A 14509-nucleotide genomic window follows, 5' to 3' on the forward strand; every position below is an offset into this window, starting at 1 on the left:
ACCTCTATCCTACTGCTTTCATATGGCCTCCTGCTTTTTAAAACTAGGTAGTTGAGCACACATGCTTGTATTTTCCTCATCATCCTAAACAACACCTCTTTGAAATTTGCCTTTTCTTGCCCCTGTGATGTATGTCCCATGCATGAGTCCCAGGTACCGTCATTAAACATGACTTAAGAGAACACAGGGCGAGTATATGGTGGTGCTTTTCTCTTGGCCTGGGCAGAGGGTATATATTTGTTGAAGAATACACAGTCACCTTTTTACACAGTAGTAGATCTACATACAGCGCATTTTACATATATTCTCTAAATATTGGGGGCCTGGGAAGATTCCTCCCCTGTCCCCACTTTTTTTGGAGCCTGGGTCTTGCTCTGTCACCCAGGCTGGAGTACACTGGCACCATCATAACTCACTGTAGCCTCAAACTCCTGGGCTCAGTTGACCCTCCTGCCTCAGCCTCCTAAGTAGCTGGAACCACAAGTACAAGCTACCATGCCTGGCTAATTTTTAGATTTTTTGTAAAGATGGGGTCTCACTATGTTGTCCAGGCTGGTCTTGAACTCCCAGGCTCAAACAGTCCTCTGACCGTGGCCTACCAAAGTTCTGGGATTATAGGCCACCATGGTTGGCCGAATTGATTTTTTTAAATCCTATTTTGAGATTGTATTTTTAAGATGAAATGATCTTAGAAGGCAGCTATTCATTTGGAAGAGTGATTGCAGATTGGAAAGTAGTCGTGTGTATATCATGCTATGGAATGACTCCTGTTGTGCCCACGGGCTTGATTGCGGTCTGCTGCATGGGCTTCTGGCACATCCATTGTTTTTTATTGTGGCGTGTGAGCCTGTTGTGGTGGTGTTTCTTTCTGGGGTGCTTTGGTTTTTGGTTTTTGCATGTTTGCCCCATAATCCAGCAAGGGAAGGGGCAATACTGGTTTCTTGATGACCCACTTTGGGACTTCCCTGGAGAGGGGCCAGTGGGGAAGGTTCTCAGCCCTGACCAAGGTGACCCTCATCTCCAGGGGAAGTGATGGAGGGTGTGGTGAGAGGTGCCCTCACTCCTCCTCTTTCTTGCTCTTCCCCAGAATTCAAAGGGCAGCCCTTTAGGGACCAGTCAGGATCCCTCATCCCATGAGTGAAGGGACACCCATTCCAGCCAGAGCCCACAGTTTCAAATTTTAGGAGGAGACCTCTGCATTGGTGGCTTGCACTTCTTCCTGCTTTCTTCAGTTTCCTCATGGTCTGAAAAATAATTTTATAATATTGGATTGATTGGGATCCTGGCTAAGAGACATGCAATTTATCATCACTATTTAGTTGGACCCAACACGCTGGTCAGCCCCCATAGCAGGAGGACTTGAAGTTGGTCCTTCAGTGCCTCCTGATTGTTCTGGAAGGGGCTGGGCTGTGGGCTTGGCATCAGATCCCTAGACACACACGCTGCTTGGTGGTGAAAAGGTGGGAAGGAGGGAGAGCCAAAGTTTCAAAGCCACTGAGGAGTCTGGCTTCACCTCTGGCTTGCCACGTTCTCCACTTTCTCTTCATTTGATGATTATTTTTCAAAGTAGGGAAGTCCTAGAGCAAAGGAAAGGGAAAGGAAACCCAATTTTCTAGGGACTACTGGGGTCAGAAGTGAGAGGAAGAACAACTGTGGGTGTGTTCACAAGGAGCTTGAATTGCTGATTGACCAAATGAAAAAATAGGTTTTGGTTGTTTGGGGACAAAGGCCACACCCACTGCAGTCTCTGCTACACTGTGATAACCTGGCCCCTTCTGTAAAGGGCCTCCATGTCTCTACTTAAGTACTGCTTATAAGTTAATAGACAAGGTTCTGAGGTGAAAGCTTACGATCATTTGGGTGATTATCAGATATGATTGTTTAGTACCTGTTCACACATTTAAATACACAAGTAAAAATACAGGTACGTTCAAATACAGCTGAAAGACTGAGTCATAGTTTAATATTTCAAGCTTCTGCCATATAGCCAGAAAGAATCTCCTAAGATGTACTTAGGTCAGTACTTAGGTCAGTGAGAGGAGCACAGTATGTGGCGGCCCTCCTGCAGTCTGAGGGACAGTGAACTGGCCCCCTGTGTAAAAAGTTTGGGGGGCCGGGCGCGGTGGCTCAAGCCTGTAATCCCAGCACTTTGGGAGGCCAAGGCGGGTGGATCACGAGGTCAAGAGATCGAGACCAGCCTGGTCAACATGGTGAAACCCCGTCTCTACTAAAAATACTAAAAATTAGCTGGGCATAGTGGCACATGCCTGTAATCCCAGCTACTCAGGAGGCTGAGGCAGGAGAATTGCCTGAACCCAGGAGGCGGAGGTTGCGGTGAGCCGAGATCACGCCATTGCACTCCAGCCTGGGTAACGAGTGAAACTCCGCCTCAAAAAAAAAAAGTTTGGGGACGCCTGGTCTAGGGCATTAGGAATTGGTAGAATGAAAGGGAAAGGGGAGTTGTGCAGGGACACAGCTCATCAACAACTAGAGTAGCCTAGGAGAACATCCCTGAGTCACAGAACACTTTATCTTAGGGTTAATTGTGGCTGGGGTTGGAATGATGCTGTTGTCCTTTTCAGATTCTGGAGAATCCCTTAGAATCTGTTCTTACTCTTTTCAGTACATCATCTGGCTGCCAGTCCATAATCTACATACCACAGGATGTTGTCAGAGCCAAGGAGATCATTGCCCAGATCAACACCCTGAAAACCCAAGTTAGTTACTACGCAGAGCGGCTCTCAAGGGCAGCCAAGGACAGATCTGCCACTGGCCTTGAGAGGACGCTCGCCATCTTGGCAGACAAGGTAGGAGGGGTACCCTGCTGCATGTGAACTTGGGAGTTTCCTTGAGTTTCTGGAAGCCACTGGGCAGCCCAGGTGTATCTAAGGTGGTCCACAAAGAGAGTGACATTGGGATGACTTTGAAGGTCTACCTTACGTCCATTTCCCACAAAGGCCCAGGGAGGTTTCATGATTTGTCCACAGAGCTGGACAGGCCAAGAACAGAGCCCAGGGTTCATGACTCTTAGGTGCAGCTTCAGGTACCTGTGCCCTTCAGCAAGTTTATGGGGCTCATTTTGTTGGGGCAGATACAGTTCCACTGCTTTCTCAGTAACAGCCTCACCAGCACTATTTTTTTTTTTTTTTTTTTTTTGCCACAGTTCTATTGTAGTTGAATTTGAAAACAGAAACTGAGCTATCATACAGACATAAGATAAGAACAATATAATTTTACTTGCTTATATATAGTCAGTAAACCAGCTTCAACTTAGCCATAACTTGATCCTGATTTAAAAAAATATAAGTACTAATTCATACTGAGGAAGTGGCTGTATCAGATCCTTTTTATGGATAATGCTTTTTCCCATTACTCAGTCTCCCTCTCAGTGCACACACACACGCTCACACACACACACACACACACACACAGACACACACACACACAGATTCTGACTACACCTCCCCACTGACACTTTGCTGTTGAGCTGCTGTTCTTGATCAGAATGTGTTATATCTTTCATATGTGTTCATACAGCATAAAATGTTCACACAACATAAATGATCAGGACACCCTCATGGCCTGGTGGACAGAGAGCATAAAGAGTGAGAGGTGGGGATAGATCTACTGAAAAAGAAAGATGTAGTTGTCAGCAGTAACATTATGAACCACAGATCCTGTGTTGCATGCAGAATTCTCCAAAACCAAACATGTGCCACGAATCCAGCTACCCAGAGCCCAGAACTTGAGGTATTAGATCCTGAGGAGCAAAAGATAAGACTTCCACAGTTGAACCAAAGTAAGGCCTGAACCCTGGACACTTGCCCCCTGGAAGGTGGAGGACAGGCCAGGAAGTCTGTCAAAGCTGGGGCAGTGAGCTGTCTCTCTAGGCCCCTTCCCTAGCAACCACAGGTCAGAGGCAGGCAGCGATCAGAGAATATCAGAGATTTCTCAGCCTCCTCTCCTCTTCCTTGGTGGGAAATTCTTGCTAAGATTCAGCCCAAGTGGGCCACATGGTAGTCTTTGTATTTAGACATCCTGAGGGATGCAGCCCTTCAGTTGCTTTGCCCTATGGAGAAAGGCAGAGGGAAGCATTGCTTGGTCTTAGGCCCATTCTCCATTTCTGAGATAAGGCAGGGGCCTCCCCAGCCTCTGGCCTGGACTCAGCAGCCTTGGTTTACATACACCTGCAGACACGGCAGCTGGTCACGGTCTGCGACTGCAAGCTGCTGGCCAACTCCATCCATGGGCTGAATGCCGCGCGACCTGACTACATTGCCTCCAAGGCCTCCCCAACCTCGACTGAGGAGGAGCAGGTGATGCTTAGAAATGACCAGGACACCCTCATGGCCCGGTGGACGGGGAGAAACAGCCGATCTTCCCTGCAGGTGGACTGGCACGAGGAGGAGTGGGTGAGTCTGCTGCTGTGGCTGTCATCCCACTGCTGGACTTGGGCTGGAAACCACAAAGACTGTTGCCAGTTTCTGCCTCTTCAAGGTGCCTCAAGGTTTGGCTGCTGTGAACAAGTCCCAGGTTTCCTTCCTGGATGGCTCCTTGGCTTATGATGCAGGGAGGGAGACTATTTTAAAACCCTTGTGTCCAGATAGGGGCAGGCCTGTGCTGGAGGCAGGGCCAGCCTCAGACCTGGATGGAGAGAAACAAGTGGGTTTTCCTCCTGAGCCTTTGCCCTGTTGGAGGTCTTCTTCCCCTGCTGCCTGTGCCTTCTGTGGCCTTGGAGTGCTTGAGAGCAGTCAGCCCTCTCTTGCTTCCTCAGTTCTCTGTGTGCTGTTAGATTTTCCAGGGCTATGTGTATTTGGGGATGTGGGAGCTCAGTGCTGGGGCAAGTGGGTGTGGATTTTGGAGCTGCTTGCCCTGACATTACATCACATTATTGTTCCTCACAGAATTGGCACTAGGGGAAGGATCTGTGTTTCTTGAGGGAGTGACACATTGTACAACTTGTTTTTGCCATTTACTGGGACTACTGCTCAGAGGCATTGTCCTGCAAGTACTGAACTATTAATCAGCAGCAAAGTGCCTTCCTATAGGCTGTGTGTGTTTCTGCAAATCATTCCCAGACCTCCCTCACCTCCTCCCCACCTCTCCTATCCCAAATTTCCATTCCCTTCCATCAAAAGGGAGGCCTCCATCCTGTCTGCGTGTGTTAGTTGTAGGAGGTCTGCAGTGCCCTTCAGGCAGCGCTGGAGGCACACCTGACCTCCAGAAGAGTCACTAGCAAACATATCCCAGACTCTAAAAACAGTGGCCACAGGACATTGATTCATCATTAAAAAGCAAATAAAACTTTCATGGGGAATTAGGAATCATCTTTATATTTCTAAACTTTGAGATATTTTAATAAGTGTGGAAGCCTCGGGCAGGGGATCCATGGAGGGCGATTTGGTTTGTGTTCTGTTTGTGTTTCTGTTTGGGAGAGCTGACCCACACAGGCCTCTTTGATTTGGAAGGAGAAAGTGTGGCTGAATGTGGACAAGAGCCTGGAGTGCATCATTCAGCGTGTGGACAAGCTGTTGCAGAAGGAGCGGCTGCATGGCGAGGGCTGTGAGGACGTCTTCCCCTGTGCAGGAAGCTGTACCAGCAAGAAAGGTAACCGGGACAACCACGCCTACTGGATCAGACCAGAAGACCCCTTCTGTGATGTCCCCTCCTCGCCATGCCCCTCCACCATGCCCTCCGCTGCATGCCATCCTCACCTGACCACACGTGCGTATGCATCCATGCTTCCTCCACTCTGCCTTCACTTCACTCTGTGCTGCTTCTGTTTGTCTGTGTCTCTGACTCCATGCCCTCCTCTCCCATGCAGACTGCAGGGAGGGCTGCCAGGTGGAACAGGGGCATCCCAGTGCCTAGAGCATGGGCAGTGAGAGTAGACTCTCTGGTTGACTTCCATGTAACTGGAGCCTGTGTGTGATTCTGTATCTCTGCCAGTCAGAATCTCAGGGTGCTCCTGGGACACATTACCATGGCTGTAAGGGTTGGGCTCCTGGACTTTTCAGGTTTGTAAAGCAATCTGAGAACCTGAAGGAGGCCAGGTTGCCGATGCCTTTCTGATGTGATTGTCTAGGGCAGGCGTCTCCAAACTATGGCCTGCGGGCCGCATGCGGCCCCCTGAGGCCATTTATCCGGCCCCTGTCGCACTTCAGGAAGGGGCACCTCTTTCATTGGCGGTCAGTGAGAGGAGCACAGTATGTGGCGGCCCTCCAGCGGTCTGAGGGACAGTGAACTGGCCCCCTGTGTAAAAAGTTTGGGGATGCCTGGTCTAGGGCGTTAGGAATTGATAGAATGAAAGGGAAAGGGGAGTTGTGCAGGGACACAGTTGGATGAGAGGTATTGGCTCTCATCCAGTGGACATGTCTAAAACCTGGTTGGCATTGGCTGAGCACTCTCTCATCCAGCAGAGGAATGTTGCCTTGGGACTTGGTAACACAGTCAGAGAGTGGGACCCTGTTCCTGGGCTTCTGGTGGGCTGAGTCAGGGTAGTTTGGCAGGACCCTTCAGGGCAGGACATTGGCATGAAGCAGCACACTTCTGAACAGTCTCGTGTCTGCAGAGACACAGCAAACCGGGACACTGTCCTGCAGATGGCCGTAAAGCTGGGAAACGGGTACTTTCTAATATGCAGGTCCTTGGTCCCTGAAACTAAGGAGCTCCCGCATTTTCCCATAAGAGCCGGAGAGTTACAGGCTAGGCAGCTGAGACTTGCCTGCAGACCTAGTTTCTGCCTCCTTTTTGTTCTCCTGTGGGAGTTTTAAGCCATAGTGGGTAAGGCCCAGATGTGCTGGAATTAGGCGTCATGTGATAAGGGCTTTTAAATTCTGAATTGGGGAACTTCCATTCAAGATGTAAGCGTGCTTCTTCGTCAGAGCCTCTTGGCAAATCCCCCATCAGGTTATAAGATGCCCTTCGCCTCTTTACTCTGCCTGCAGTCTGTTTCCAGGGCACTGTCTCACTTGAGCCTCTGTCTCGACAGTTGTCACGTCACCCATCTCTCCATCTATGAGGGATTATAGTTTCACTTCCCCACACCTGTGATTGGTTCATGGAACTATTTTGTCTCTATTCATGTTCTCTTTTTTATGTAAATCATGTTCCTTTTTAAAATTTTCAGAAAGTTCATTATTTGCTTTTTGCTTTATTATCTTGTGATTTTGCATTTTTCTGCAGATTTGAAGAGTATTATTGGCTGTTTTAAATGTGAGAGCTAGTTTATTTCATCAGATGGGATTATATCCCTAACTTAAGTGTCATATTTTTTTCTAGGCACATCCTGTATTGTTTAAATATAGAAACATTTTTATTCAGTTTTAAAGTATTTAAATGAGCATTTATGTATGCTATTTAGGGTTTGACTTGTGTGTGTGCCATAAAAATCAGCTGTTATAATAATAGGAATGTGAAACTTACATTTGAGAGAGTCTAATTCTGCTGATCAGTACTCAAAAGAAACATATGAAACCATATGCCACCAAATTATCTGTGGACAGTCCTTAATTTAAACATCTTTAGCATAGCCAGGAAGCTGTTCAGTCCTCAGTTAAGCAGGAGGATCAGAAAGAACCAGACTGTGAGCTGTTTCTTTTGGTGAGTCTTGTCTGCAGTGGCATGCCTTGGGTATGTCATGACTTTTTATACCATTCCAAGTTACTGAGGCCATTGTTTTGGCTTAATGAGCAACTATGTTCACACCAACATATTTATTATATAAGAATAACTCCATACTGCTCCAAAAGGCATCATCACTTTTCATTTCAGTTCTCTACCCTGTCCTAGGTCCTTGGTTTTATTTTTCACCAAGGAGCTACCCTGCCTCAGAACCGCCCAGCCCTGATCAGAGAGCCCTGTCTGGCAGGTGAGGGTCACCCAGGGCCAGAGCTTGGTTGGGGACTCACTGACAAGTCCCTGCCAGCCAAAACCACAGAGGCTTCTCAGACTTCCCACTTTCTCATCTCTCCAAAAGTCTCCCGCACCCCTCCACCCCCGCCTGCCAAGGTGCACCGCCATTGCCCCACCAGGATTTGGTGACTTCTACTACCTTCCTCATGTACAGACTGTTGCTCTCCTCATACCCAAAGAGACACTCAGACCAAGTTTTTCTTAGTCTGGGGTCTATGGGTACATCCCAGGTTCTTGTACCCCTTAGGTCCAGAGTGGTTATCTATTCTCAACTCCATGACCTAAGACAAGTTAAAAGCCATTATTCTAAGAGTACCAGAGAAGACCCACTCTTTCTCCCCTTGGCTTGAAAGATGAATTTAGCAAATTGGGTTTAATTGCTGATGCCTTCACAGGAATGGTCCCAAACCAACTGTTGGGGATAACCACATAAAACAGGCTCTTAGACCTTCCTCCTCTTTCCCAGACTCAGAATCCTAGAAGAGGGATTGTCGGGAGGCAAAAGTCTGTATTTTTTCAAGGCCTTGCATAACCTGATTAGCAGACCATTATGTAAGAGCCATGATTCTGAATCACTCAACACTACTGTGGGTTTCTGTCTTTGTTAACAAGATGGTCTCAGGTATCTGGGTTCTTTTTGTTTCTTTGTTTTGTTTTGAGATGGAGTTTCGCTCTTGCTGCCCATGCTGGAGTGCAGTGGCACGACCTCAGCTCACCGCAACCTCCACCTCCAAGGTTCAAGTGATTCTCCTGCCTCAGCCTCCCAAGTAGCTGTGATTACAGTCATGTGCCAGCATACCCAGCTAATTTTATATTTTTTAGTAAAGATGGGGTAGCTCCATGTTGGTCAGGCTGGTCTCAAACTCCCGACCTCAGGTGATTTGCTGCCTCAGCCTCCCGAAGTGCTGGGATTACAGGTGTGAGCCACTGCACCCAGCCAGGGTATCTGGGTTGTAATGAAGAGGTCGAACTCCTAAACTTACAGATGGCTTTGTATTCTCTTTCCCCTTTGCCAGTTTGAAAAGTCACTTCCACAGACAATTAGAGAGGAAGGATCCTTTGCCCCTTCTTTACAACTTAGGTTGTAAAATCCCCATAAAGCTGGTTCCAGCTGTTCTTGGGGATCTGAGACTACCTCATTTTCACATCCTGAAGGCATTCTTTGAACTGAAAAGCTCAGACATAAAGTAACATAAACGTTTTCTTCCATGATTCTTTATCAAACTTGTTTTCTGTTAGATGTTGCACCCAGTTAACTTGAAATTTTAGTTTTTAAGGGAAATATAAAATTGAAATAAGCACATCCCAGTGTGACTTAGTATAGGTGAAATGGAATCAAAATTGGTATTCTTTGAGGACCTGAAGGGACATTCTAATTGGAGACTACCCCTAAATCACAAAACCTAACATTTGATTTAAATTTGGAAGATTGGCATAGATTTTTTTTTTTTTGGTATACTGGTTTCATTCCTGGATCTTAACATTTTGGATCTCAGCAGACGATGCTGAGCCCAGGCTTCCCCAGTAAATCAGAGCGGTGGGCCTGACTGGGGAATGCTCCATGTACTGGTCAGTCTCTCTCCTTACAAGTTTGCTTCCAGATGCTGCAAGTCAAAGTGAGGCTCTGCCACTACAATGTGATTTATGTGGGTGCTTTTTTCTGTGGCATTTATCACATTGTAATAAGCTAGATTGCACATCCCGAAGAGCATTTTATGTTGAAGTATCAGCAACATGAATGTTTAAGCTGGGGATCGCTCATTGTTTACCACTGAGAGGATTTGGTTGCCTCAGAGCAGCTGGAGTACTTTCATGAGCCTTCTTAGGGAAGAGGCAGCCAGGCACCCAGACCTCTTCTCTGTTTGTTAGCCACCTTACTGCAAGCTGCTAATGCAGCTGCTCTGAGACTGAGTTGCTTGGTTTGAACTGTGTGCTTAATCATCCATATCGCCCTCCATTTCTGTGCAGATTGCAGTCCCCCTCCTGAAGAGTCCAGCCCAGGTACGTGGTTTCCGTTCAAGGCTCCTGCCGATGCCCTTTTAATTAATACTCAGGTAGTGTTTTGTAGCTAAATTACCAAAGATTGCCTTATGGTTCCAGAGTTGGGAAAGTATTCCAGGACCTCCTTCATTGTGAGGCATGTAACAATTTTCGCAGGTTTGCTGGGGGACTAGTTGGTCTGAGGAAATTGTGGCCTGAGGCAGACCTACCACATGTATTTGTTTTACTCTTACATTCTAAAGTCTTTCTAGATGAGTGCATTGGGCTTCCTGAAGTACGTGACCTGAGGTAGGGAGGTACACATTTGGACTTTCTGGGTGCAGTTTTAGAATTTTTATAAGACATTGTGATGAGCCTCAGTTGGAGTTAGTGCCAAAAATGTAATCTCTTTGCTGCATTTGCATGTAGAAACCAGTGTTTACGGTTCTAGTTCAGGGGTTGGCAAGCTGTAGCTCTGAGCTAAATCTTATCTACAGCCTGCTATTATAAATCATGTTTTGTTGGAAACTAACTTTACCCACTTGTTAATGTATTGTCTATGGCTGCTTCTGTACAGCAATGCCGGAGTTGAGTTGGTTGCAGCAGAGAACCCATGGCCTTCAAAGCCTAAAATATTTACTATATAGCTCTTTACAGAAAATGTGTGCTGACCCCTGATCTAGTTCACACTGAGTTTCCTGGGTATGGCTTGTGGTTTTGAGCATGAGTCCCCCAAAGAATATAATTTGACGTTCTTTTTCTGACATTCCAAAAATCAGCTGCATGGTCAGTCTATTGCTTGCATATTTCTGACTGGTAATAAATGTAAGACACCAGGATACTTGCTTGATGTCTAGAATGTAGCGAGTCCATGACTGTGGGATTTACTAGGCTAATAAGCTATTCCTGTGCATTGCTGGTGAAGCCTGTCCACCCATACAGCCTTGTGAGTCAGCATAGTATGGCGGCTCCTGGCAGCAACCCCGGGGTGCTCTTTGAAGTTAGCTCATTGGCAGGCTAATCTGATTGGACACGTCATACTCTCCTAGTTTGCTTTCAACCCCTTAACAGTTTCTCTTTCCCAAAAAGTGAGTATTGCCTTGAGCAGGCCTTGGGCCTCACCACACGGGACCCTCAAGGTTACTGAGGCCTTGGTAGATGTACAAACAGTTGGTCTTGGTCTCCTCCATTGCCTCTCCTGGGCCCATGCCTCTTTCTCAGGCCTCAGCTGACCTCCACGGCTGGCCAGTGCCTTCAGATCAAGCTGACTGTTGCCTGAGTCTCAGCAGTGCTGAGGCCTGGGGCTATACCCAGCAGTTAGGGCCAGGAGAAGGCTGGTGGCATATGCACCTGCCCCCACAGAAGCTCAGGGAGTCTTCTCAGTCCTGGGCACCTGAGGGTTGCAGAACTAATGGGAAGTCTCGTGGGTCCCCTGGCAGCACGCAAGACAATGCCTGGCTGGTAGAGCCTTCCTTGTTGTGTATCAGCTGGGCCATTTCTAGAAGCACTGATGGCTCTTCCACAGTTGATGCTGATGGACTAAAATGGTTCCTGCAAGGGGTTCTTTTGGCGTTTCCTGTACAACTGCATTTAATACGGGCTACAACATATACACTTAAAAAGACATACACACTCTCCCTTTTTCCCACCCCTACTAATGAAGGGAAAATGCAGAAGCAAAGTACAGATTTGAAAGTGCTCTTCAAAGTTATCTAAATTAGTATGACCCATGAATTCACTACCAGTCTGCAAACATTACGGGTTAGGAACTAAATAAGGAGCTTTCCATGAAAACATGGGTCAGTGATGTCACTCAGGACATTGTTCCATTGAGCTGATTTTTTTTCATCGCAAAGCTGTCTCAGTGAAGGAAAGCAAGAGTATAAACCCTTCACTGAGTCCAGCGTCCCAGGTGCCTTTACTTCATTAGATCCTGGCTAGAAATAATGTTACTGCCCAAAAAAATTCATTTTGTTTGACATTTTAAAAAATTGTTCCAGACACATCTGAGCCTTCTCTGGGCAGATGCCACACTCAACTTCTACCACGTTTCACATCTCCACTTTTCCAGGATAAACATCTTAGTGCTTTTTAGCCATTCTTCCTATACTGCAAATTTTTTTTTTTTTTTTTTTTTTGGTGATGGAGTCTTGCTCTGTCACCAGGCTGAAGCACAGTGGCGCAGTCTCGGCTCACTGCAACCTCTGCCTCCTGGGTTCAAGCGATTCTTCCACCTCAGCCTCCGGAGTAGCTGGGACTACTGGTGTGTGCCAGACGCCCAGCTAATTTTTGTATTTTTAGTAGAGATGAGCGTTTCACCATGTTGGCCAGGATGGTCTCGACCTCTTGACCTCGCAATCCACTCACCTCAGTCTCCCAAAGTGCTGGGATTACAGGCATGAGCCACCGCGCCCGGTCTACTACATTTTTTTTTTTTTTTTTCATTCTTTTCCTAATGTAGTGAAACAGTCATTCTCATAGGAATTTATTTTAAAGAGAAATAGGCAAAGTGAAAAGGTTGTATGGAGAGAGCTTGCTTAGTCAAGTTAGACCACTTGTATATTTTGATCATTTTCAGATTAAAATAATCATGATTTTTCATAGTATGCATGATAGCTAGAAAAGCAAAGTAAAACTGGCAACATTTGCTTTAAGAGCATGTACTTCTCAGTGAAGCGGAGTCTTAACGACTGCCTACCTTTCCCCAAATTGTTTGGCTACAAAAACCTGTTTGCCATTGGCGTTTTTGACAGGCACTTCAAAAATTGGCTTACATTCAACAGAATTCTTCAAAGAAACAAAAACATGGTCTCCGAGAACTTCGTGGAGGAAAGAGACTCAGACATTATCTAGTGCCTCTCTCCCGTTTTATAAAAAAGGACTCACATGGCTGAGGGGTCGAGAGCCTTGTCTGTGGTCACCACTGCTCAGCAGTGGCTGGGGCCAGGACCCAACTTCTACCTCTCAGTCCAGTGTTCTTCGTCACCATGATTCATTTGCTAAGACCTCGCTGCTGTGGACTTTCTAAATTTAAGCCTGCCTTTTCCATTACAGTTACAAATCCTGTCCACAAACAGTTCGTGTGCCTGCATGTACAGTTAGGTCACCTCCGACTTCTGAGCTGCTACATGTACTTCAAAATTTGCATTAACCAAACACTGAGTGTAGGGAATTCTTTTGCATGTTTCATGTATTTCTTTAGGTTTGTTTCTCTGTGAAGTGCTAACCATTTAGCTTGAGAGAACAGAGCCAAGCTGCCCTTCTCTCAGTCTCTCAGATTCTGTTTTTCTAAGGCAGAGGTTACCCTCTGGCAGCCGCACAGTTCCCACAGCCCATGGCCTTCTTGAGTGCCATGACATGGCCTGGTGCATTCTGTGGCTCAAACCCTCACCCTGAGGGGTGTGTGCTGCCCAGGCTTCACTCCACAGCTTCTCACCATGTTTGGTGTGGTGGATTCACCAAGTGATGATGATCAAATGGCTATTTCTGGTCTTAGTGACCTGTTACAAATATAACCTTAATGAGAGCCTGCCTTCTCTTTTAAATGTCTTCTAAATAGGAAGGAAAAAGAGTCAAAACCCAAAATATCTTTTACCCTGTTTTTCTCCTTTGAGGTTCTATTTTTAAAATGTTGTTTTAGTACAGGGTCAAAGTTTCCCTATATTCCTAAAAGAAAACTAAGCTAAAAGAAAAAATAGCACTGGGGAAGGAAGGTGGGGGCGGGGAAAAAGTGAGTGCAAGGAGGGGCAGTCCTGAGGGCTGAAAACTCAGGAGCTGTGAGGAATAGTCCTCCTCCAGGTGTGCAAGATGAGAATTGAACACAGTTGCACACAAGACTAGGCAAGGGCAGAGAAGCCTCTGACTTGACTTCATACCCTGCTCAAGAGAAGGGAAATGAGAGAATCTTTCTGGTGTCCTTCCTCTCCGGGTGGAGGTGTTACAGTGCTGTGGAAGGAAATGGGTCTCTGTGGACAGAAGCATTTTCTGACCTCGTCATGACTTGCAGAAGCTTTTTTGTTATTTTTCTCCAGAGGCATTGTCTGGAGTATTTCTGTCTAGGGTCCCCAACAGGTTCCAGAGACCAGGCATGTGTTGGTCATACTGGAGTAGAACTGATGTTTGAGTTTGCTGGAAAGAGCTAGGGCTAGAGGGCTAGAGACTGGGTTGGTTCCAGGCAGAGCCAGAAGATGGGGTGGAGATGGGGGAGTGGGAAGACTGCAGTGGTTAGGGGCCAAGTGACTTATTAAATTGCCAGAACCTAATTCTTAAAATCTTTCTTTCTCACTGTGATGACCCCTTCACTTGTGCCCCAGGTGAGTGGAGTGAGGCCCTTTACCCGCTGCTGACCACTCTCACTGACTGCGTGGCCATGATGAGTGACAAGGCCAAGAAGGCCATGGTATTCCTGCTCATGCAGGACAGCGCACCCACCATAGCCACCTACCTGAGCCTGCAGTACCGTCGTGACGTGGTCTTCTGCCAGACCGTAAGCCCCGGGAACACCCCAAGGGAGGCCACGGGCACCTCTCAGCTCAGAAAAGACAGGTTTAGGAAGCCCTTCCCTCTCACTTCACTTGTAAAAAACCCCAGATGGTCATATTTCCTCCCGGTGGTT

The 14509-nt window shown here is 46.9% G+C and overlaps 1 protein-coding gene across 15 annotated transcripts in view; it reads left to right on the forward strand.

Annotated features, from left to right (window-relative positions):
• Positions 1-14509, forward strand: part of INPP4A (inositol polyphosphate-4-phosphatase type I A) — a 147769-nt gene that overhangs the window by 104158 nt on the left and 29102 nt on the right. For 10 of the 15 annotated variants that reach the window (XM_010352045.3, XM_010352046.3, XM_010352043.3 and 7 more), the window contains 5 exons: positions 2624-2807; positions 4194-4412; positions 5469-5724; positions 9883-9915; positions 14208-14380. In XM_010352045.3, the coding sequence (XP_010350347.1) occupies positions 2624-2807; positions 4194-4412; positions 5469-5724; positions 9883-9915; positions 14208-14380 (865 nt within the window). The remainder of the gene's footprint in view (positions 1-2623; positions 2808-4193; positions 4413-5468; positions 5725-9882; positions 9916-14207; positions 14381-14509) is intronic. The other 5 variants (XM_010352048.3, XM_010352051.3, XM_010352052.3 and 2 more) reach the window with 2 other exon arrangements.

The sequence above is a fragment of the Saimiri boliviensis genome, chromosome 1 (assembly GCF_048565385.1).
Source record: "Saimiri boliviensis isolate mSaiBol1 chromosome 1, mSaiBol1.pri, whole genome shotgun sequence".
NCBI lineage: Eukaryota > Metazoa > Chordata > Mammalia > Primates > Cebidae > Saimiri > Saimiri boliviensis.